Source organism: Numida meleagris, chromosome 19 (genome assembly GCF_002078875.1).
Source record: "Numida meleagris isolate 19003 breed g44 Domestic line chromosome 19, NumMel1.0, whole genome shotgun sequence".
Taxonomy (NCBI): domain Eukaryota; kingdom Metazoa; phylum Chordata; class Aves; order Galliformes; family Numididae; genus Numida; species Numida meleagris.
In genome coordinates this window covers 12,284,388-12,308,396 of record NC_034427.1, presented here as the reverse complement: position 1 = coordinate 12,308,396, position 24,009 = coordinate 12,284,388, and the positions used below count along the sequence as shown (strand labels likewise).

The 24,009-nt window shown below is 43.4% G+C and overlaps 1 protein-coding gene across 4 annotated transcripts in view; it reads left to right on the top strand.

Annotated features, from left to right (window-relative positions):
* DOK5 (docking protein 5) overlaps window positions 1-24,009 on the top strand; it is a 37,095-nt gene that overhangs the window by 5,067 nt on the left and 8,019 nt on the right. For 2 of the 4 annotated variants that reach the window (XM_021416881.1, XM_021416884.1), the window contains exons 2-6: window positions 12,166-12,273; window positions 21,410-21,524; window positions 21,604-21,744; window positions 22,352-22,541; window positions 23,409-23,544. In XM_021416881.1, coding sequence (XP_021272556.1) covers window positions 12,166-12,273; window positions 21,410-21,524; window positions 21,604-21,744; window positions 22,352-22,541; window positions 23,409-23,544 — 690 coding nt within the window. The remainder of the gene's footprint in view (window positions 1-12,165; window positions 12,274-21,409; window positions 21,525-21,603; window positions 21,745-22,351; window positions 22,542-23,408; window positions 23,545-24,009) is intronic. The other 2 variants (XM_021416883.1, XM_021416885.1) reach the window with 1 other exon arrangement.

Genomic DNA, 24,009 nt, shown 5'->3' with positions numbered 1-24,009 from the left:
CTGAAATAATTTGGGTTAGAACATTAAGATGACCCGTATTCTAAAAAGAGGATGCCATTTTATCCCCTCACAGATGCAGGGTTATTAAAATCAGGGCAGGCTGGGACAGCATATGCTGCCGAATACTACACGTACATTACTGCTGCATGACAGAAGTATTTAAAACAGTCCTCACAATTTGTGGCTTGTTGGAAAAGCCTTACGAAGTGTTTATCTTTCTAGAACACAGAATGCTGCTAAGTAGCTACGTTGGAGGTTTACCACCCGGAAAAATAATCTGCGCACTAACTTTCGAAATTGGCCGTTACTGGAAGTATTCTGATATATTTTATGGTTGCCGTGATGATATTTCCTGCTTATGGAGGTCTGGGAGTCAGCTCCACAGTTTGTATTACTATCGCATTATTACAGACTACTAAAAACGCTCATTTGGGAGGATCCATTGACTTTAATGGAGCTGTGCAAACAGCTGAGTATCTATTCCTAAAAAATGCACATCTCCAGAGAGGCATCCTGTATGTTTATCAGTGAATAAAGCTTCTGGAGAGGAAGGGAGGAGTAAAGTGGATTTTTTTAACCTAGCAATCTGTTTCTTGTACCTCAGTCTGGCAGAGAAGCGCTGCTAACAGCACAGAGTGCAGCGTCCAGTCTCAGAGGTACCCTTGCTTTGCACCAACCAGGCGTGGCTCAGAACTCTTCTTGCAGCCATATCTAATGAACAACACTTGTAATTAAATCCTCAGCCCGCTCTTGGAGCTGTGTGTAACCCCATCTGCTGGAGGCGCCTCCTGGCCATGCACGGCATGGTGAGCTTCCAGCGTCCTGCCCTGGGACCTCCATGGAAACCTGGGCCAGAGCCAGGACAAAGATCTGAGCACCATGGCAGCTTCGCTGGGTTTTAGCAGCTCAAGTCCAAAAGTGAAGTTTTGACAAACTTCTCTGTCCATGGAAGTTTCCCAAGGATGCTGGGAGCAGCCAGCGTCTCGCAGGGCTTTGCTCATGGCAAGTATGCTTTGTCCACATCTGGTGTGCTCGTGCCATCCTGTCTGGGGCTGTTCTCCTGCTGTCCTGCCATGGGAACGGATGTGTGGCCTTCCCTCCTCCGATCCTCAACCTTGCTGATGCGGCTGCGTAACCGAATCTTGCACCTTTCCAATCCACTTGGGTGTGGATAAATGATTTCTCATTACAAGGGTGGCCTTGGGCAACTGGTGAGCCTTCCCAGCAATGTGGTTGCTGGGTGGGACCTGCCTTCCAGGAGTGGAGGGGAGGGGGAAAATCAGAAGTTGTCCTTCTGAAGGCAGCGGTGTTGATGGCGTTGATCTCAGTGGTGCAAGGATCTCGTTAATGCAGGAGAAAGCATTTGTGTGGGTGCTGTGCTGAACACACTTTAATGCTGATCTAAATCAGTTTAACCAAATGCAGTGAAGTCCTAATGGTAGAGAAATTGGGGAGGTAAAACAGTGAAAGTGAAACGGGCTTTAATGAAATATGTGACTGCTGGAACTAGCGTTAACCTTGTCCAGAGAGAAACGAGACCCGTGTGCCAGTGCTTTGCTCGGTGGGTCTGACTTGTCCAGAAACTCTTAACCACATCAGTGCGAAGGAATGTGATATGAGTGAGTTCTCCAAAGCAGAACTAGGGCTCTCCTGGCGAGCCCCATAATAGGAACTTGTAATAATTTTGTTTTTAGAAGGGCAGAGAAGGGAGATGTCTGCTTCACAGCTTTTGTGACATGTTTCCTGCTTCTAGGACACAGTTGCTTAATAGCAAGCAGTCTGTACTGTGATATTCCTGGACTGGTTTGAAAACTCAGTGAAAAATAGTTTTTAGGTTTCTGCACTGCTTCTCACCTTGATTAATGCTTTACTTTTAATATTAGATACTTCTATTAATATTTAAAAAAATCAGCAAAAATTCACCTAAAATCAGGAAGGCTTTTCTCTCGTATGGACGAGTAGTGCCTGAGAAATTAGATGTTGTGTAGTGGCCATATGCTAGAGGGGAAAATGCAACAGTTTTGTCCTGTTGCACAAAAAACCCACCCACCAAGCAGCCTGCAGTCTTCATCTGGTGTAGCATGAATGCTTACAGCACGCACTTGCTGTAGAACCACAATGGGAAAACTTCTGATCGATGCTTAGAAGCTTGGAAAAACCTTATACAAAAGTTTTGTACTTTCCGTTTCTTAAAGAATTTTATCCGCAGCTGAAACTTTTGATTTTCAAAAGCTGAAAGAGATGAAGCTTTCAGCGTTCTCGTGTCTTGATTTTAATTTTGCTGATTTCTGTGGGAACTTCAATGAGAAGAGATTGGTGTTGAACACGGAAAATGACATGTACTTTTTGCTAGTTCTGCATAGTGGTGTTTCTGTGAAACCCTGTGGGAGGAGAGGTGGGACGGGGAGAGACAATCTGCAGGACTAGAACCATCTGGTTCGGAGACTGGCGCCTGGGTGAGTGTGCCAGAGAGTTAGCATGGGGGTTCAGAGAGAGAGCTGTGAAAACTGGAAACCAGAGTGATAGGGGAGTTGCAGGGGGCAGGAGAAGGAGAAGTTGTCTGCCTGTATCTGTCTGTGTTTGAAGCACATACTTTACTAATCAGACTCCTGTGTTCACCTATGTAGCTCCTATCAGTCTGGAAGCATTGAGACAGAATAAAACGAACAGATTTCAAATGCGCCAACTTCAACGTGCAAGATATTAAGCCTGTTGGATTTGTATTTTTAGAAGACTCTTAAATAAGGTGTTGGAACATATTCACAGATACGATTTCTTGCTGCTTGGAACTTGTCAGTGGTGGCAGGGATAGGATCCAGGACGTTGCTTGGAAAGTGTGAACTGCTGCCCTTGAGCTGGAAGGGAAGGAGTGCTGGCAGACCTCTGCCTGCCTGCCGGCCTTAGGCCTGGAGCCCAGGAGCAGTTCCTTTGGGTTTGGGGGCCTGGAGCATCTCCTTTATGAGGAAAGGCTGAGAGACCTGGGGCTGTTCAGCCTGGAGAAGGGAAGGCTGAGAGGGGATCTTACCAGTGCTAATCAGTATCTAAAGGACAGGTGTCAAGTGGATGGCTCTTTCTGTGATGGGCAGTGACAGGTTAAGGGGCAACGGGCTCAAACTGAACATGGGTGAAAGCTTTACTGTGAGGGTGACAGAGCACAGGAACAGCTCCCCAGAGATTGTGGAGTTTCCTTCTCTGGAGATACTGGGAACTGTTTTAGCAGGGTGTTGGACTCGATGATCTCCTGAGGTCCCTTACAATCCCTCTGATTATGTGAGGAACTTTTCCTGTGCTTTCCAGCATCTGTTTTCCACTAAGTAACTTTCCCTGTCGTTCTCTGGAAGATCACCTTAGGTTTTTAGACTTCAAACTCACTATTTTCCATAAACTGAGGTAACTGGTGAACAATGGGCTCTTACCCGTTTGCTGTCTTGTTCTGAAGATGAAGTTTTCCCTTTAACAAGCCCAGTGCAGACTGAGCGCAGTGCCCTTGTTTGCTTTTGTCTCAAACATTTCCCCCAGCTTTTGCCAGCTGTTTCCCCAGTTCTGTATCCTCACATTCGCTCCTTCATTGCTACACTGTACATTTTCTGGAGGTGATGGTGTTACTGCACACAAAGGGTATGCCAACAACAACTGTAAACGCAGCGACAGGAAAGTAAAACCCTGTTACAAACAGGGGAAGCTCTGTCCTTCCTGATTGCATTGCCTTTTCATCATCAGTCCATTACAACGTGAGGGCTCCTCTGCTGTGGGTATGGGCGTTCCTCTGAAGTTGCATCTGGTGTAAATTAACATTTTGCAGTGTTTTTGGAGACACTTGCAAGAAAGTAACAGGTGTAAGGTCCGCACCTGGGGCTGGCGCGGTAATGGGATGTTCCTGTAGTTTCAGGTATGCTCTTGAAGTTGATGGACTGTTTCCTTTATCTTCTTGTCTGACTTCATCAAGTGCTGTCAGAAATACCAGTGAAAGTTCAAGCGAGTAGAACAGGGTGGTTTTTTTTCCCTCTTTCTTTTACTGAGAATAATGTAACTCTTTCCAATTCAGGATGTCAGTACAGTGAAATCCGTGGGATTTCTTCCTGGTAACGTTAATGTAGAAGATTAAGCAGTTCCTTTCCTTACCAAGGAACATTTGTCTGGGGAACTTGTGCTGTCCTCTGATCAGCAAAGGAGAACTCCTCTTAACGCTCTCCCTAGTGGCTGTGCTGCAGTGAGGATGAACATTAGGTGATCGTGCTGCATTTACTGTGTACTGCAGAGTGGCACGCTCTTGACTCAGGGTTTATGGTGAGCTGATCTGACCTCCAGAGAGGTTGGGAGAATGAACCCCTGCTGCACAGTGTTGATGTTAGGAGTGAAAGAACAGTGTGGAACTCTACCTCATCTTGGGACTGTACGGGGGACCTTTAGGCTGAGTTGAGGTGTGTGGAGGATGTGTGTTGGGATGGGAGGTGATGCATGTTGTTTGTTGAAGCAAACCTGTGATGCTTTCTGAAGTTTGCAAGTAGATTAATTGGTGAATGGCAAAGAATGACAGCAGGCCAGAAATGGTCAGTTGTTGCTCGTTAGGGGCTTGCAGGGCATTTGTCATCCTTGGCTCTCCAAGCAGCACATAGCAGGCCTCATTAACTCCATTTCCAGGTGGGCAGGTGGCAGCAGCTACAGCTGAATTGCTCAAGTCACTCACTGATGTCCGGAAAATTAAAGCCCTTTTCTCATGTCCGGTTTTGGGTGATGGCAGCTTGCTGTTGAAGAATGTATTCTTCTGAGATAAAGGCTGCATTGGTGTGTACCTTCTGCATGTCTTCTCTCATTTTGTGCAGTCTTCAAATTGCAAGTCCAGCTGTGAAATGCAGCTCCCACAGATGACTGAGTGATATGTGAGGCTGAAGCAAAGCCTGTTGCTGGGAGTATGAGTGAGTACAGTTCATCTCCAAACATGGAACGAGTTCCCCTGTGCCTTCTGGACAGTGGAGCTCAGGAGAGCATCCCCCTAGCACTGCTTTTCAGCAGGAGCATGTTTACTAATTACAGCTCTGGGTACTTTGTAGCCTCTTTGCATCTGATGTACTAATTAGTGAGCTTCATGATCTGTTAATGAGCTATATCAATGCTATTTCCCCCTGTATTCCATGTAATTAAAGTAACCAAGCTGGATAGCGGGTTGGGGGAGGAATTCCAAATCAGAATTCACTGCAGCAATTTCAAGTTATTAAGCAGTTGTCTAATTCTGAGACCGTACTAAATGGTGTTAATTCACTGGGCTGCACTGATGGCCTGACCCAGTAAGGTGGCCTATCCAGCTTTTTCTCCCTTCAGTAGTAGAGTCCTAGGCTGATTTTTCACCTGTCCAGTCTCATGCCTAGAATTAACTGTGCTTATATATAAGCTTAGCAGATGTTAAAGGAACCAAATCAGATACTTAGCTCCAGTCTGACATTCTTAAGCTGTCGCTGGCAAGAGAGGCTTTCTGCTCTAAATGCATCTTGGCACCTGGAGGCACTCTCCTCAAATGGCCCAATGCAGCACAAAGCTGACCCCCTTTTGTGTGCTGGTGGAAATTCTAAGTCCATGAAGGAGGGCCTGGAAGGGGAAGGATGCTTTGGGTAATGCTCTCTTTCTAAAGATACTGCCTCCAACTCATGACCTCTGCAGAGAGGGCAAACTGGAAGCTGAAGTCTTGCTGTTAATATTTTTAGACTGCGAAATTCTCAATTCTCCTTAGAGAAACTTAAAAAAAAAAATCGAATGGAATCAATTTCTCTATGAAACAGCATCACTACTATTTTTTTTTTCTGCAAATTCAAGCTATTGTGTAGTGAGTAGAAATGAGAAAGAAGTCACTGCTTTGCAGAACTCTTAGGATCCTTGTGTGGGACGGGCACGTCCTAAATCACAGTCCTGACATCTTAATAGACCTTTTAAATCAGGACAGATATCACTCTTCTGTTTTGTTTCGTGCACAGGTCTTATAGCTAGTTCTGACCAGTGCCAGAGTTGGACTTTGTAACTTCAAGGGAAAAACTTTGCAATATTGAGCAATATTGTGCAGAGGGACAAGATTACTGTTTCAATCCCTATTAGCAACTGTGGATGAATTCTTACTCAAAAACATTTTTTTCTGAAGATGTATACTTAGTGTGAAGGAGTGAAATTTATCTCCAGAAATGTGTTTCTCAAGGGAAGGAGAAATCTAGATTGTTTTCTTTCATCTCCCAGAGAGGATTGCTTGATGTAAGCCAACTTTGATTTATGCAGTCATTATAACCTGATCACAATGAATAATGCAATATAGCTTACTCATAACACACTAGCGTTAAATAGGTATTCTGGGAACGGGAAATTGTCCCGTTGCCAAGTACAGCTATATCTTTACAGACAATGTGATCAATTTTACTGCTTATTTTACAAAGCCAGTGAACCAGTCTACATTTCCCTGCAGTATTTAGGTCACGCTAAGCACGCTTCAGCACAAGTTAGGTATGTTTACAGCTCTGTGGTTCTTTCTAGTAATCCATTTATTTAAATACAGGAATTAAGAGCCAGACTCTCCATACTACCTGGCTGATTTTGTGTGATCAGCTCCCTGCTGGAAGGATCTTTTATTCAGATCTATCTTCGGAAGACTCCCTGATAAAGTTGTCCCAGGATGCTCAGATGGTTTTTCCATTTGCAGCTGGAGGTGCTTTAGTGGGCGAGCTATCTGCTGCTCTTGGAAAACGTGACAGCAATTTTTTTTGTCCTATGAAAACATTCAGGAAATATTGTGAGAAACTTATTTGTTTTTGTGGTGCGCCTTTGCCAGATTCTCTATTTCTGCAGGCTATCAGTCATAAAAGACAAGTTTCCAGCAATAGCCCAGGCTTCCTGGTAGTCATCTCAAGCTGCATGATAGCACTTTCATCTACTGCTTGTAAAAAAGCTGTTTGTGTTTATCTGACAGCAAGTTCAATGTCCCTATAAATGCAGCTCATTGGAATTCTTTGGTTTAGGGCAGAGCAGAAAAACACAGCACAGGAATAAAATGGGGTAGCTTTCCCCAGAGGCTTGCTTCTTGTTTGCAAAGGAGAAATTTGCCAGATGAGACTTTGTACTACTGACTCCCTCTTAAATAACAAATGAGGGATGGGATCGTCTGCTCCAAAGGAAAATACTCTTGCTTTGCTGTAGTATATTGGATGACAAAGATAAAGGAATCTTAATTTTTTTAGTTTTAAACTGCCCTGCCCCAAGGTAAGAAAAACAGCCAAATATTTAGCAATCTGGGGGAAGGCTTTTTCCAAAAACTTGTCAAAATCTGTTGCTGAGCAAAGCGTTGAGGAGTGGCATGAAGTTACTTCGGACTGAAATGTAAATTTTAGTTGCTAAACTCAGAGGTTTGTCTCTTCTGTAGAGTAGTTTATTCTTCATGAAGAAAAAGTGCCATTTTTGGAACTCAAAACCTATCTCCACTCCTGGCTTTTCTGCTCGCTGTGGAGGCGGTGAGGTGATGCTCCTGCCTTCTTACAGCCATTCCCAGGACAGAGCAGGCTTCGGGACGCCTAGCACAGCGAGTCTCTGGTTTCAGTTTCCACCTCTGCATGAGCATATTCTCAAACTATATCTGAATCCTGAAATCAAGAAAGTCAAGACGTTTTTCCACCGCGCTTGGCCAGGTGCTGACCCCTTCCAGCTGAGGTTACTAGTGCCTGTGCCTCATGGTGCACTCAGCAGCAGGAGCATTGGGATGGCTGGGCAGACCTTCCTGGCCCCAGGGCATGGCTCTGAGGCAGGAATCCAGATACTCAGATTGCATCATTCCTTTGAAGTCACTCCTTGACTTCGGTTGTGGCAATGATTTATGTCAGCTGATCCTTAGAGCCAGAAATAGCACTGATTTGCCGTGACCTTGGGCGTGCATGTTAGATCACCTCCCTGGGTTTCAGATGATCCACTTCGTGGGCAGCCACGTTATCTCCTTCAACTTTCATGTTCCTGGCTGTTGGAAGCTGTAATTTTTAGAGACCATAGGAAGTAGATGCTAGTTTTTCTACTTGAATTAAACTTCAGGTTCGGTGTCTTGAAGATCTTGCAGGGAGAGCTTTGGGAGTTTTAGGTGTTAGCAAATGACAGCTCTTACTGTTCTCTCTCATCACATCAGTTCCTGATTTGCTGCTTGGATTATCTAATCACTGTCAGTGCAAGTGTTTGGGGTGGAAGTAATTAGAGCAGTACTTCCAACTAATTCCTATTCACGTAGTAGTAGTGTAAATGTTGATTTGAGGGATAAGTGAGCTGAGCAAGTATTCATACTGGATAGGCACCTGGGAGCGTCTGGGGCTTCTGCTTCTTGCCACTGTCAAAACAGCTCCAGCAGCGTAAACAGTTCACGTACTGTTGTCAATGTGAAGAAATGCTGGCAAGCCTCAGACCCATACTCGATCACGATGGCATCAAAGACCTAATTACTTGCTCTGTACGTGCTCCTAACAGGGTCTGTGATTAGCTCTCTGTCTTGGGCCCATCACCTGCTCTTCTGTGCACTGACTGCGTTGGAGGGCTTTCCATGCTCTGTTATTGCTTAGGGGTTGGGTTTGTGCAGCTTCTGCTCCATTAAGATGGTGTTGGCTGTTCCACTGCAAGTTATTCATGTTGTGGGATCACCAAAATGATACTGTGGTAATAGATACCCATTGCTCATGGCAGTTATCTCAGTGTTTCATTTTTGAAAGTGCTAAGCAGGTTTTAAGAGGGAGGCTGTATCCTCTTTTTGAGTTTGTTTATATAAGCTGGCAGGCAAGAGTTAACAACCACAGCACTGACGTTAATGGGATTCTAAACTATATATTCAGACAAAAAAACTCTGCGTCACCTCTAACAAAAACAAAATACTTTATACTGCTTTAACTACTATTGCAGCCCAGTGTATAAATCTTATTTGCCTGCTGCCTCTAAATGCTTTAACTTGTCTTACTGTTTCCCACACCATCCAGTAACGGTGGCTGTTTTGTTGCTGGGAGTGCTGAACAAAGCTCCAGTGAGGGATGGATCGCATCAAAGTCACTGGTGCAGAGAAGGCCTACCACAGGCTGTTGGTGTTTCTAAGGTTTCTGTAGTTGTATGGTTTTAGAGAATTGAAAACTCTTCTCGTAAGACTTAAACATCTTTCTATTCATTTATCATCCAGGAACCCTGATGGTACAACCAAATTGCACAGTCAGGTAGTACAAACATACAATTAAATTTTGCAGTCTGGAAGGAGGCAGTTGTATGACAAGTGAGTAATGGCAATTCGTTAGACCAAGTGAGTGCCTAGATAACATGCAGGAGAACTGAGGATTCGTGGTTACAGCCAATGCCTTGAAAAATGCAGGCAACCATCCAGCTGGTGTTGAGCAAGCTATGTAAGCAATACTTCATTGTTCACAAGCATTTGTAGCTCAAGTGTAACTTGGGATAAGACCCAGTAGTAGTGGTATTAATGGGGTGATGGAGCCTGTGGAATTGCACGGGTGGTTTGTTAATCTACTGGTGCAACTAATTGCAATTCAGTACTTATGAGATTAAATCTTGGCTGTGAGCTAAGTTGCTGCCCCATTCTTTGGGGAATAACCCTTCTGATGAGAATGCTGCCATTAGGTGCAAAAAGAGACTTTTCTTCTATGAATAGTAAAGGATAAACTGGAGGGAGGTGGGTCTTAGCTATGTTTATGTACTCAAGCACAGTTTATCTTAAGTGCTTTTCCTAATCAGGACAAAAACAAGCAAGCATAGTGCCTTAACCTGGCAGGACATAACCCAAAAAGCCTGGGCTTAGTTCGGCTCAGAGATGCCAAAGGAGGACAGAGCTGATGCAGAAAGAGGAGGAAGTTCAGAGGGGGGACCTTTGTGCCCTGATTTTCCTCCATTTCACTCAAATAGCATCATGAATGCCATTTGTTCTTCATAGTCATAGTTACTTGGGTTGACATGACTTTGTCCTGAAGGCAGTAATGTATTGTGTTGTGTTAGAGAACTGCTGTACTATGGGAGCAGAACCAAAACATGAAAGCTGAGTATTCATATTTGAGGCCGATTTGGCTCCTTTGCTTACATGTAACAGGTGGTTGTGGATTTTTTAATTTGTTTGTTTTTCCACTTTTTTTTCCTCTAATTCTGTTCAAATTCCAGAAATTAGTCTGTTTTAGTTGTTGTTGAGCTACAGTAACCAGTTCCAGCAGCACCAATTTACAATCACCTCCCATGCTTGCATGGAGTTGATTGCTAATGGTACTTAAGTTTCCAGCAGCATTTGGAAGGTTCCTCTCCTGCCCAGTGGCAGCATGAAGCTTTCTTTCCTTACTTTTTATAGAAGGTTGTTCTGATTTGGCCCCTAACTCTGTGTGCTACTGAGCTCAGTGTTCCATCCACAGCTTTGAGATGCATGCTGACCCAAATAAGTGCTCCTGGGTGCAAGTGATCTGAGCAGGGCTTCGTTATCGTGTTGTAGTTGTTGTCTTCCTGTCTGTGTAGTGACAAATGAATCGCTAATGGATTCTGTTCACTTCTGTGGGCCTCTAAGTGCTAAACTTCAAAACCATAGGTTTCTGGAAAACTGATCTGAATATTCCAACTTTTGGGGAACTTCATAGAGAGTTTGGGAAGCTTTTCTCCTCAGTTGTGATGAGGTTATCTGGGCACATCAAGATTGTCAGAAGGCGAATGTAGAAAATATTTTCTAGTAGAAGTGAGTGCATATTTGGATGGCTTTTTTTGATGGTAAGCTCTTATTTTGTCAGTGTCAAGTAATTCTTGAACAATTCAGTTCCAACCCCTGCATTAAACAAAACATGTTGACTAGCCAATAATCTTGAAGAACTGGAAGGGATGCTTGATAGGTTCAGCTGTTGCCTGGCATCAGAGCAGCCTGTCCATATGCTAAATGCAGCCAAGTGGGCAAGGAATAGTTGTCCACATGCAAAGCAGAATAATAAAGCTGGGAGGAATAGTACAATTCCCTGAACTAGAAAACAGTGAAAGATAGACAGCTAGTCAACTCACAGTCATTTTCATGCACAGAAAAAAATGTTACGGTTACTTAGTTATAGCTCCTTTTCATGGGCATAATTGCTCTGTGCTGAATTCGTTGGTTTAGAAACCCATCTAGGGGTCCAGGGGTGGGGCTGCCTTGTCTGTTGCTTGTTGGGTGCTGGTGTAGTGGGAGGCAGTGTGATGTTCTGAGGGGTCCCATCACTGGTCAGTCCTTTTGTGCCACCCTGGAGCTCTACCAGAGCTGTGCACTACTTGATAATGGCTGATAGGAATTTTTCTTCGAAATCACACTACTTTTAGTGGCAGTTTTTATTTCTATCTTACCAGGAGTTACTTCTGAATTACTGATTAAATGTAGGCTGTGAACAGTTGGCAAGGCTTAATTTTTTTTTATCCTCTAAGCAGACAGTATGTTATCTAAGTTTTGAATGTAATAAGATGATAGAAAGTGCAGCACAGTTGAAGACTAGGGGGGAAGGTTGCAAGAAAGGGAATGGAAGTTTGACAAATGAATTGGTGCAATGCTGCAAGTGTGGAAAGGTGTTTCTTTAGTCTCTCTGCACAGACAATCTCATCCAAGTGACTTGAATTTAAATATTTTGACCTTGAAAGCGAAAGGATAGTTGTCAGAATCCTGGATTCTACCATTAAATGATCTGTCCGGTCATTCAGTTACCCAGTAATTGAGTCCTTTTCCCTGTGTATGCACACTTACTCTTTTATATGGTATACACACATATAGCTTTGCCAATTTACTCACGTGATGGAATTTCATTCCTTGTCCGTTCAAGCTTTGTGTCTGTCTTAAGCATACAAGACTGGAACAAATAATGAATTAACATTGAAAAGAGTGTCACTTTGAGAAAGCTGTTTCCTAGAAAGTCCTGCATGTACAAGCGCGATGGCTGCAGCTTCCTTGCTTAGCACCCTTCAGGCAAGCATCCTCTCTCTTTGTAAGAATTTATGACTGTATTGTAATTCAAAAGAAATATGATGCAAGTGTCCATTAGCTGGATCTCCTTTTTTTGTCTGAGCTACCGAGAGCCATTAATTGTAGCTCCAGAGCAGAATCTGATTTATAAGTCTAACTTCTATGCAAATATTAGTGATATTGAAGTCATCGGAGATGCCAAATTTATTCTCTTGTGTTTCTAGATTTACCAGAGATGCTGGTTAGTATTCAAAAAAGCTTCAAGCAAGGGGCCAAAGAGGCTGGAGAAATTCTCAGATGAACGAGCTGCTTACTTCAGATGCTATCACAAGGTAAGGCCTGATTGCTTGTTTATAAAATTTGTTCTACATACAGTTGGGAACAAAATCTGAAGTTGTCATGTATTAATTGTCCTGAAAATGGGAACTTTCATTTTCTGCAATCAAGGTCCAAAACCCATCTGTATGTTCCTTCTGTAAAGGAAAGGAGCTGGCTGGGGCTCTGAGCAACCTGGTTTTTGCCTATGGCAGTGGTCTTGGAACAACATGGTCTCTAAAGTCCCTTCCAACTCAAATCATTCTGTGATTGATTCTACGATTCTGTGAAAGCAGAGGCAAACTGAGGGTTCACTTTCCTGTAGTAAGCATCTTGCTAAGCTCATGGAAAATGACTATTTTTTTTGGAGAATATGTCCTTTCCTGTCCTCAGAGCAGTCATTTCTCTTTTAAAATAAGGTCTGAAACACTTCCGAAGGACCAACAACTCTTTGTGTAACTACAGTAACAAACATCCATAGTAACATGTGAGATCAGAAAGCTGGGTACCTAACAGCTTGGGTCTTGTATCTGTGGGAGGGCACTAGACAGCTACAGAAATGATGGGCAACATGCAAATCTTCCTTGCAGCAGTGATGTGAAAACCTTTGCTAAATTCACTGATATGAAAATAATGTAGCTTTCCCTCTAATCGCTTCTCTGGAGTTCTGTGCACACTTCATACTCATCTGAGAATTTACATGTGTAATTCTCCTGGGCATGGAGATGAAAATGAGAAACTTTAATTTATAACCATTGTTGGCAAAAGCTTAATATATTAGAAGATTAGGATTTATGTGCATAAATTGCTAGGAGTCAGCGAGCACGGCTCAGCTCGAGGCTGATCTGCATTTATTCACTTTGACATACGTTTAGGAGGAAACCTTGAGGGAATACTGAATCTGAATTCAGAGTTGTCACTCTACATGCCGTGTAATTTGTGACTGATTGATCGTAGAACCTGTGGCTGTTTGTAGTAAGTCATGCCCATAAATACTCCATCCAAATTGTGATTAAGGAACTTTCAGAACTAATGAGCACTATGTTTTTCACTCAGTACGTGCGAGGGTAGCGCAGTGTGTACAATGTCTAGCTTTCTGTGAAACATTGCATTTATATCAGTGTGGCTCTGTCAATCACTGATGCAAATCTGTATTTCTTCTGTTGTATAAATGTAACATATCAACGGGTTCAGAATAGGTAATAGATGTGAAATCCAAAAGGAATCTAAATGAGGTTGGATTTCTCCTCTTTCAAGAGAAACTGAGGCTGTCCTCTAGTTCTAGAGCCATTGGCTATACAAGTTGATTGGCCCTGCTTGTTTATAACAAACCTTACTTGAAAGGCAGCTAATGAATATTAAATAGTGTTTTCTGGCTAAAATGTGTTGACTTACAAAGAGCACATGTGGCTTAAAATGACTCTATCCTTTTTAAAAAAGCTTTGTGAACATGTGAAATTCAAAGGTGGGGAATGATGTGACTTCCAGCAAGATTAACTGAGGTGTTCAAAGAGAACGTGCCACTGCTGCTCTGTATTGCACTGTAGCTGACCTAATTCTTGTAAAAACAAAAACCAAACACAAAAAATTAATAATTAAATGAAAACAAAAAGAAAAAAACATCTTAATGTGACAGAGTCTTCAACCAGCACTGCTTCTCACCCGCTTTTATCTATCATATTCACGGGCTTTGGTGCTCATCATATCATCCAGGGGCCTGGAATAGTCATTGCTATTGTTACACAGATCTAGTCAGCACGAGCAGCTGCTGTTGGTGATGGGTGTGCAGAGTGTTTCCTTGCAATTGTCCCCACTCCGTCACTTGGGACAGGAGGCTGCTTCTCAGTGTGTCTGACAAGGACGCTCATCCTGCAGACAAGGAGCCCAGCCACTCCTGTTAACGTGCCACGAGTCGCTGTGTCAAACACTGTGGCTAACAGGTTTAAGGATGGGTGCGACTCCAGTCTGCTAGATGATGGGGTAAAGAGGAAGAGATTACCTGCAGTTTCTCAGTGTTTCAGAAGTACTGTTGTTGAGTTCCTACCTGGGTTCTGAAGTGGTTCTCAAATGCTGTTGAAGGCAGCATCAAATCTAGAATTCAGAGGAGCCCCTGCTCACCGCATCAGTCTTTGTGGAGCTTTAATCTATCATAAAACTGTGATGGGTAGAAAATGAAAAATGATGAATGCAGCTAATGTTTTAATAGCACCGTCTCCTTCACTGGAGTGTTGTTTCTTTTTTGTGTGTGTGCGATGAATTAAAGTGCAAATATTACTTCAGTTTATGAGTGGAAAGAGCCTAGGGCACTTCTTGTGCTGGTCCTGCGGTGGTACCTCTCAGTATGAGCTGGAATGGGCTGAGGCGTACATCATCCTGCGGCTTGATCCAGCCAGGCTCCCTTATCCGTTTGGAGTCTGGGTTGGAAGTTCAGCTGTGTTTCTGTCATACTGGGGGATCCAATTTGTTCGCATTTGGGAACATGAGGGCTGTGTCCTGCTCTGCAGCCCTGTGCCAGAGGCGGAACTTTGACATCTTTGCCACTCCCATCCTGCTGATGTGAGCCCACCTCTTCTCCCTGCCCCACGTCTGATGCTTCCCCCAGCTCACTTTCCTGGGGAGAGATTTTCTTGCGTTGCTGCCATCGTTCATTGCGATACCAATAGTATGAGGGTTCCTGTGGGCAATAGCCATTAAGCCAACTAGCTAATTACTACGTTTTAGAATGAAGAACATCCATTCATTGGTCCAGGTGGTTTGGACATTCACCTCTTAGCCAACTTTACTCTGTGCTTGTCTGGCATATGTACTTTTGAAAAAATGATATGTGGCCAAGATGGAACAAATATTTTTTTATGTAAAACATTCAAATCGTTATAATTTAAGTGCATCTCTGTCTGAATCTTTTATTAAATGTGATCTCAAGGATACAGACTTGCAGTTAGTTGGCCAAGTCAACGACTAGGGAAGTTTAAAACAACAAAAGAAATAATACTTTTGTGTAATATTGACCTTTAAATACTTTTAAATCTCAATATTTTATTTAACAAGAAAAGGTTAAAGTGCACTAAAATATGTCATCTGAGAACAGTAATATGTAACATAGGAAGTGAACTGAAATTTCACATACACAAAGAAAATTACCATCTTAAACTGGGTCCACAAGGGAGAAAATAATCAGGATCCAGGGTGCAAAATCTGGGCTGAGAATTGCCTTTCAGGTAACTGTGTGGTTTTAATTTGGTAAATAAAAATAACCAACCACAAATTACCATATGCTTTAGCAAGGTGATCTTGGAGGAGTGAAGGAATTCTTGTTTCTCCAGGTGATTTTGGACTTTGCGATGTACCGGAGTAGTCCTAAATATTCCAACACAAAACCAATTAATTACGTACTGCTGACAGGAATATACTGATTCCTCGAGGGGATCTCAGTTTTTATCCAATTGTATTAATCTTGCCTTGAAACAGCAGAAGCAATTTAAACAGTCTGTCTAGTTATGGAATAATCCAGTTGCAAAATTGAATTGTGTCATTTGTAATTGTTTTCCAGGCTCGCTCATGCAAAACCGTACCGGTAGCAAATTAAATGTTTAAAGTATGAGCACTCTGTTTATTACTAGCTGTTAAGCATTTATTTTAATGAATGCTATCGCTTCATTCTGAATGAAATGTCCGCTTTGAGGCTTTAAAAGAATTAAAGCAACTCGTCGGGGTGTTTTGGTGCCTTCACCATGCAAGTACACACGCGTACCTGCAGATCTTGTATCATGAATGGAGCTGGGCTGGGATGACTGTGCCGTATTTACCAGTGAGGATCCCCTGGTGGGCCCAGGAAGCATTCTGCCCACAGCCCTCTGCTGGGTGAGTTTCCAGGCAGCTGAGACAGAAGCATAATATCCTTAATTAAGATTGAAACAAAGGATACATCCAACCCACTGAGTGTGGCAGTGGCGTAGGCAGTAAATATGATCCCTTGTGTTCTGTTCTGAAAGGCTCCCCATATTTGAGAATTATGTCCTAATTCCAGCAGTTGTTTGAATTCACAGGGCTGTTAGGGCCATTTTCAGTCAACTGTGTATTTGACACATGTTAGAGGAGGAGATAGAAGAGTGGGAGAATATTTTCCAGAGTGTTTCTGGCCATGGTGAAGCTCTGTCTGCTTGTGCTGTTGGTCGGGCAGTGAATGATTAATCCCTTATCCTGATTCAGGATTCCTACTGCACAGCTCTGCGGGTTATTTTAGTTTTTAATCAAATGTACTTCAGTTGTATGGGTTGTCACCTTGATGTAAAGGAACCCTGAAAGCAAGAAGAAGAAAGGGAGTGTGCCAGGGAAGGGCTGGAACCTTCGAGAGAATAACATTCCTCCTGTGCTTTCACTCTTAAATACTGTCCTGGGCCTGAGATCTGTGGCTCACCCAACTTCTTAGAATTAAGTTTATAGAAGTACACTGATTTTGAACAACAACAAAAAAGCAACAAAACTTATTAAACTATGAAAGCACTTTTGCAAGTCTAGCAGGAGGAGAATAGCAGCCTGGAATGCTGGCAGGTGCTTGGTGTCTGCTCCTGACTCCTTTCCAAAACCCGGGGAGGGGAAATTAGCTGTCTGCCACTTCTTCGTGTGAATTTGGTGCGTACGTGCCAGACAATTCGAACCATCTGTTGCATAAGTGAGAGCAACAGGGAGGCTCTGCAGGCAGCCTGGGTAATGAGGGTGCTTTGTAGCACCTTGCTGGGTGTCACAGCAGGTCAGGCACCAAGCGGTCTTGGACAAGCTCTCCCTGGGAGCACAGGAGCACTGCGGAGGTTTCGCAGCGGGATCTGCTCCTCAACCAATGCTGGGCTTTGCAAGAAGGGGCTGTGCCACATCGCAGCTCCTCTGAAAGGTGAGGACAGCTCCAGCAGTGCAGCCCCAAAGGGAAGAGAGAGCAGCTGCCACATTTTCACCAGCCATAAGTATCAGGTGCCACAAGGTTGTATTCAGGACCTAAAGTGTGAGCCGGAAGATTGAATTTGGGACTCTTCTGCACGCTATCGCTGCAGCCACAGACTTCAGAAGGATTCCCAGAGTGCAAGGTTTGCTCCATCTGTTATTCTACCTGTGTCCTGTACTGCAGAGTCTTGGTCTGAAACCAGCCTGGAAGAGATTGGGCAGGGTGAGAGGTCAGCCTCGGGGCTGCCTGTTCTGCACACCTGAGTGAGATGCTTTGGTCTCAGCCTGTGCAGTTCTGCAGAAACAAACGCCTTCAAGAGGCCTTCAGGTGCACAGGAAGACTTTCAGTCTGTGCTATGAAATGCCATTATTCAGGAGTGCTCCAGCAGTCAGCGCAGCACCGAATCACCTCAGAGCTGCCAGCTACTGTAGCTAGCATCTCTCCAAATACAAATACCCATTTTCCCAGCTCATGGCTAAAACATGAGTTACAAATGATTTGTCGATCAGTTCAATTAATGACACAATGCTGTCAATTTCAGTACATCCTCAAGATAGCACTCAGGGGATGCGTCACAATGTTATTTGACCAGGCTGTGCACCAGGGCTTTCAGAAGGCGTGTATTCACTGTATGTGGCAGTTGTGCTTTTCAGTACAGCCATTCAGCATTGACAGTGTATATAAGGTGTGATTCCTGGGAGCACCTGCCTGCAGTGTGCAGACTTGAGTTGCTCTCCTTTGCCTCCTCCCTAATCCTATCACAAAGCAGCTGGAGGTGGGAACAAAGTGGTGGGGAAAGGCTTCAGGTTAGAGTCTTGTAACAGCATTAAATAACGCCTCATTCGAATAAACTGCTGGCTAGTACCCTAGAAAGGAAAAATAGACCACAATGAATACTGTGAAGGCAATGGATAAAGGATAAATAATATCTCTGATAATCTGCATTGCCGGCTTCATACCACAGTGTGGTTAGAGGCAATATGGCAATAAGGAGCAAATGTAGGAGAAGGCTTAATCAAATGAAAATAAATCTTTGTGTTCAGAGGATGAACTCTGGGATTTCAAGCATGAGCTGCATCTTGGAAAATCTCTATTGGAATATATTACTCTGCCTTTGAGATTACTGTAGGAAAGTACTTTATAACTATCTGGCCTTTCAGAGAAATTTATAAGGAAAAAAATTATTGCTATTCACCCTTATAAAACAATGAAGCCCTTATACTCATGCTTATGTTTAATAATTTCTGAAGGGGAATGTGGTTGTGCGTTATGCTGCCTTCAGGTCGGGACACCTGGCCACGTGCTTCTGTTCCCCTTGGGTTTTGCATAAATCCCTTATGGCTCATTGAAGTGACTGTAGCATAGAGTGGCTGTCCTCACCCAGGAGAGGAGAAATGGCTTTTGTTACAGGCTGCAGGGTGAGGGAGGGGCTGCTGTGTAACTTCCGGTAATCTCTTCTTGACTGGGAGAACAAAAAAGAAAGGAAAAACACTGGTGTACAAGTATGGCTGTAGCTTCTGTCCTACTCTGTGTGCCGGGTGGATCTTACTGGAATGACCAAACTGGAGTGACCAGCTGCTTCTGATGTGAAGCCCTAGACCAGAGAGGATCCACAGGTGTGTGATATTTGGCAGGAGGAGATCTCAGTCCCAGTGGCTGGGCTCAGAGATGATGCAGCCCTAGAGCTGCAATGTGGATGTGGCACCGACACATAAGCATGAGCGCAGGAGGCTTTGGGTAGGCAGGGGTGGGCTGGGATTGGAGTCTTGGTAAAAGAAGGTATGATCAGAATTGCTCCTTTTATGTACAGACACAGCAAATGCTTTAATCTCATCCTTCTCATCTTTCCAGCAGTGCTTTGAACATCTGCTCCCATCTGGCCCAGAGGTGCATGACTCAGTCTGAACACAAGTCATTAGCGGTGCTGCTCGTTGGTTGGTTTGTTTGTTTGTTCCCTATCAAGAGCCAGCAGCCTCCTGTGCTGCCCAGTGCTGCATTCCCTGGTAGGGCTGCCAGGTGCTGCCCTGCAGAGCTGCGTGCCCCAGAAGCTGGCAGGGAGCTGGGGCAGCAGCCAGCAGGTCCTGAGCCTGCACCTGCCCCAGCTGCCACTGCATCCCACAGCAGCCAGGAGAGGCAGTTTTCTGTATCAGCCTTCCCTGATCTCACTGATGAGCATCTCGGGATTCATTACACTAGAGACCAATTAGCGTGCTAGCTGGCAGCAGGAGTGTTACACACCAGATTTTAGGAAATGAGCTTTCAATTAGAACAAATCCTGGATAACTAAATGATTCATTACCAAAATATATGGCCCAGTTCTGCTTCTGCCAGCTTCTGCACTCACAGGTACTTGCTCTCTCACTGGTAACAGTTTCATTAGCACATCCACTCGCAGAAAATGTGCTCGCTGTAAATGTCAGGCTAGTTGGTGCCCTGAACAAAAAGTCAAACTCTTGTTTCTTTCCTTATTGCATTTGAATACTTCCTGGCAAATGAGAGCTAAACCTGGCAGCTGGCAACTCGAGCTTGACCTGTCATGTGCTGAGTACAACGGGAATGAGCCGTGACAGATTTGTCATATTTAACAATGAGTTTGTCAGTGTCTTGTTAGCACTGGGGGATGTACTTCCATCACAGGATTTCCTGGAAGAGAGAAAAATCCTCATGCAAAATTAAGCACGATCAGGAAGTCTCGGTTTTGACACTTCTCAAAACCTTGAGCCTGGAGGCTGTAAAAACCTGACTCCTAAATCTGGCAGCTCTGCAGAAGGCTTGATGTGTTCCCTATGGATGCTTCCTTCATTTTGTTGTTCCTGTTGCTAATAGCTACAGAGTGAATTTCCAGACATTGGGTGTGTTGCTTATCTGGGGGATAGGCTGCCCACTGGCTGCCATCCCTTCCATTCATAGGTCTCCAGGGTCTTGCCTGAAAGTGTGACTTTGACTGTCCGTACTCCCTTGCTAAAAGAGAATAGGCAATAAATTGACGTTGAGGAGGTGATTTAGGGTTTGAGGCCGGGGGGATGCAGTGGGTGTGCTGGTGAACCCAGGTTGCTGTGGGGGAACAGCTTTTCTGGACCCTACCGTGCCAAGAAGTCGTGGCAGATCCTGAATCTTCCAGATAAGGCCGTTGCTGCATTTCTTCCTTGACAGCTGCAACCATAAGAGAGCACTCCACAGCGCTAATGAGACTGAAGTAATTAAGCTGTTTGGTTGCAGAGTACAGCTTTGGGAACGTTTTTGTGAAACTCCTGCTTTCTATCTCTGCAGTCCTTACCATGTAAAAGAATTAAACTATTTCTAATATTTCAGTAGAGCTTCCTGATGCATTGTCTAGGTATTAGTCTGTATGCTAAAAATAATTTAAACAGTGAAGGCTTTCTCCTCATCAAATTCAGGAACATTATTTACAGGCGTGAGCATGACAAGTGGATGCTGGAGTCACACGAAGGAACCATAGTATGCATGTCCTAACGCTGTGTGCAAGGTACCCGATATGTGTTCATTTTTGTTGGACTGGAAGACATTCCAATCAGGTTTTGGCAACCAAGCAACAGAAATCTGTGTCTGCAAGTCTGAGAATTCATTCTGCGAATCTTTAAAGTGGAAAAGCTTTCCAACTACTAAAACTGTGATCTTTTAAAAATGATTTCATTTTAATTTCTTATTGTTATTTTCTCTGTGGACCATTATAACAAATCATCATCTTTCCATAAATGCAGTTTCAGACAATGACTTTACACCATTCTTGGCTTTGTCCTTATGATGAAAGCCATGCTGGAATGGGACTCGCTCCTACAAATGGGTGAATCTTTCAGCTTTTTCTCTTCACCTCTTTTTGTTTCTGCTACAACAGGTTGGTATTCTAAATGTCCTGTGTGTAAGTATTTCTCAAACCAGACCGAGCTTCGATTCTACCTGCATCTTGGCTTAAACCCTGCTTAAGTTAGTTTGCACTGAAGCTTATATGTGGATGGGTGGGAACTGGAGAATGTCTTCTTCATCATCCAGGCTCTCCAAGTAGATTGCATAATGTGATTCATGTCAAGGCTGCGTTCCCTTAAGGGCAGTCAAATATTCTCTCTTTGTTTGTCCTTTGCAGCTTGATATAATTCTTCTTTCAGCTTCTCTGGTCAATAGTGGATATATATCTTTTGAGGTCTTAATTACATCTCCAAATTGTTGGTTTTTTTGGTGTTGTGTTTTTTTTTTTCCAGGTCACAGAGCTCAATAATGTGAAGAATATATCACGAATGCCAAAAACCACAAAGAAGCATGCTGTTGGGATTTATTTTAACGATGACACCTCTAAAACATTTGCTTGTGAGTCAGGTGGGTAAAACAGCAGTGCACATGAGAAGACATAAGAACATCAGTTGTGAAATCATAAACGTATTATACCTACACACAGATTTTCTCGGCATTTATACAGAACTTGAGGCAGATGAGTGGTGCAAGGTATTGCAAATGGAGTGCCTTGGGACACGAATTAATGACATTAGCCTTGGAGAGCCTGACTTGTTGGCATCAGGAGTGGAGAGGGAGCAGAATGGTATGTACATAACGTATTGACTTCTTAAATCTTTTGTTACTTTATTTTAAAGTCATTTGGACAGTGCCTACAAACATCAAAAATAAATTGGTACCAAAAATTTAGCTGATCTTGGAGATGGAAACTGTTTTTGTTGCGTGTTTTCTTATATTGTGTCTGTATAACATTTTCAGCCTCTGACTGAGGCTATTCATCAACATTGTTAAAGCAAATAATAAATAACAATAATTGCATGCAAAGCCTGAGCCCTCGGCTACTTCACTTTTCTATGCAAATTAACTAATTATATGCACAAAAGCACTTGCAATGTATTTATTCGTGCACACAGTTGTATTAATTGTTTGCAAATATCAGGATTATGATGGTGCAGTTCTCTTCTGCATCTCAATACATGCCCAAATGTTTGATGCCCTTTGAGTGCAGCGTTTTGATTGCTCCAAACATTGAGTTAGTTGAGTTATTAAAAGGAATTGAGTCTTTATTTTTGAAATAATTGTTCAAAGGGGAAATAAGATCATTTAATAGAGGTGGAAAATAGGAAATTCCTTTAATGACTTCGACAGTTAACGGGCAGGGATTTTAGACTAACCTTTTGTTTTTCTCCCAGAGAGATTCAATGTGTATTTGATGCCATCCCCTAACTTAGATGTGCATGGGGAATGTACCTTGCAGATAACATTTGAGAATATCTGTCTTTGGGACATCCAGAATCCCAGAGTCAAACTCATCTCTTGGCCATTAAGTGCCCTCCGACGCTACGGGCGGGACCCTTCTTGGTTCACCTTTGAAGCAGGGAGGTAGGTGTGTGTTTGCTGCAGTGCGTTGCTTTCCTCTGTCGTTCTGAAGCAGTGGAGAAGGGGCTTCTGGGTTTCATTGATTGTACTCCTGTTTTCCATCTATTATGACAAGTGGGTTTATAAGAAATTAGAATGTCTTCTAGAGATGTTGTTCCTTATCTCTTCCCGCAGCTTAAACTTAATGAACTGAAGTCTTTGTGTGGCTGAAGCTGGAGCACCTGTTGATTGAACTAAACTCCCAAATCCTTTTAGAGGGATGTGGTTGCGTTATTTCAGATAAGCACATTAAAGAATTGTGATCGTTAAAGAGAAACACATCATACAATTAACTTATCTGGAAAGAGAAGAGGCATTTAAACGTCCATCCTCTGTACTGCTGGAGAATTTAGTTCTCTCAGGAAAAGGGATATGGTTTTAGTTCTCTGATCGTGCGTTAGCTGTGGTAAGACATTGCCATTGGGATGCTGAGGATAATGTATTTAGGGTTTCAAGTGAAAGACAAAGCTCATTACAGGCAATATTAAAAACCTGAAAGGGGAAGAAGGAAAATTAATCCCCTCTTTTAAGTCTAAATCTCAAAAATCTGGGACTTGTGTGTCAACTCTCTAGAGCTCATACACTTTTGAGAGTGCTGCTCACCTTAGTCTGTGTTTGGCAAGAGTAACGCCAGTGTGGGTTAAAACAGTAAGATTGTGCTGGGGCTGTTAAAGCCCGTGTAAATAACTTTGTTCTATTCTCCAACAACCTTTGTTTCATACTCCCTGTGCAGTAACGGTTCTAGAGCTGCATGGCACAGTTACGTGCTACAGATCCCTGTGAGCAAGCGAGAATCTCACATCTGGATCCCGTCTGCTCTCACTTTGGCAGGATGTGCGACACAGGAGAAGGACTGTTCATCTTTCAGACGCGAGATGGGGAAGCAATCTATCAGAAGGTTCACTCGGCTGCTTTGGCCATAGCAGAACAACACGAGCGCCTGCTACAGAGCGTGAAAAATTCAATGGTACGGCTGCGTACTCCGCTTGCTGTTTTGCATAAGTGAACAGTGTTTCTGCAGTGTGACTTTGTTTTGATTCACAGGCAGTAAGCAGTCTGAGTATTGCTCTTATTAAATTCTGCTCAGTTGTTATATTTAGGGTAGTGTATGTGACTGGGATTGCTTTTCAAGGGTCCAAACAACAGGGAAGCATATAGTCCTTGATTTCTGTGGTTGGAAAACCGTAAGTGTGATAGAATACAGATATGATGAGCTCCCATCAATCCATAGTCTCCTTTCTTGTTAGCTTCTTCTAATTAGTCACCATCATGAGTTTGTTTAGAAACATTTCTCATCAATCTATTTGCAGAATGCGGCTCACACTCAGTCTTTTGTTCGTTAATTGATGCCTGTGTTTGAAGGATGATTTGGAAAGAGTTGTATGGCTCAGGTTAACCTGTGGGAGGCAGGACTGCATGTCTATCTGATCTC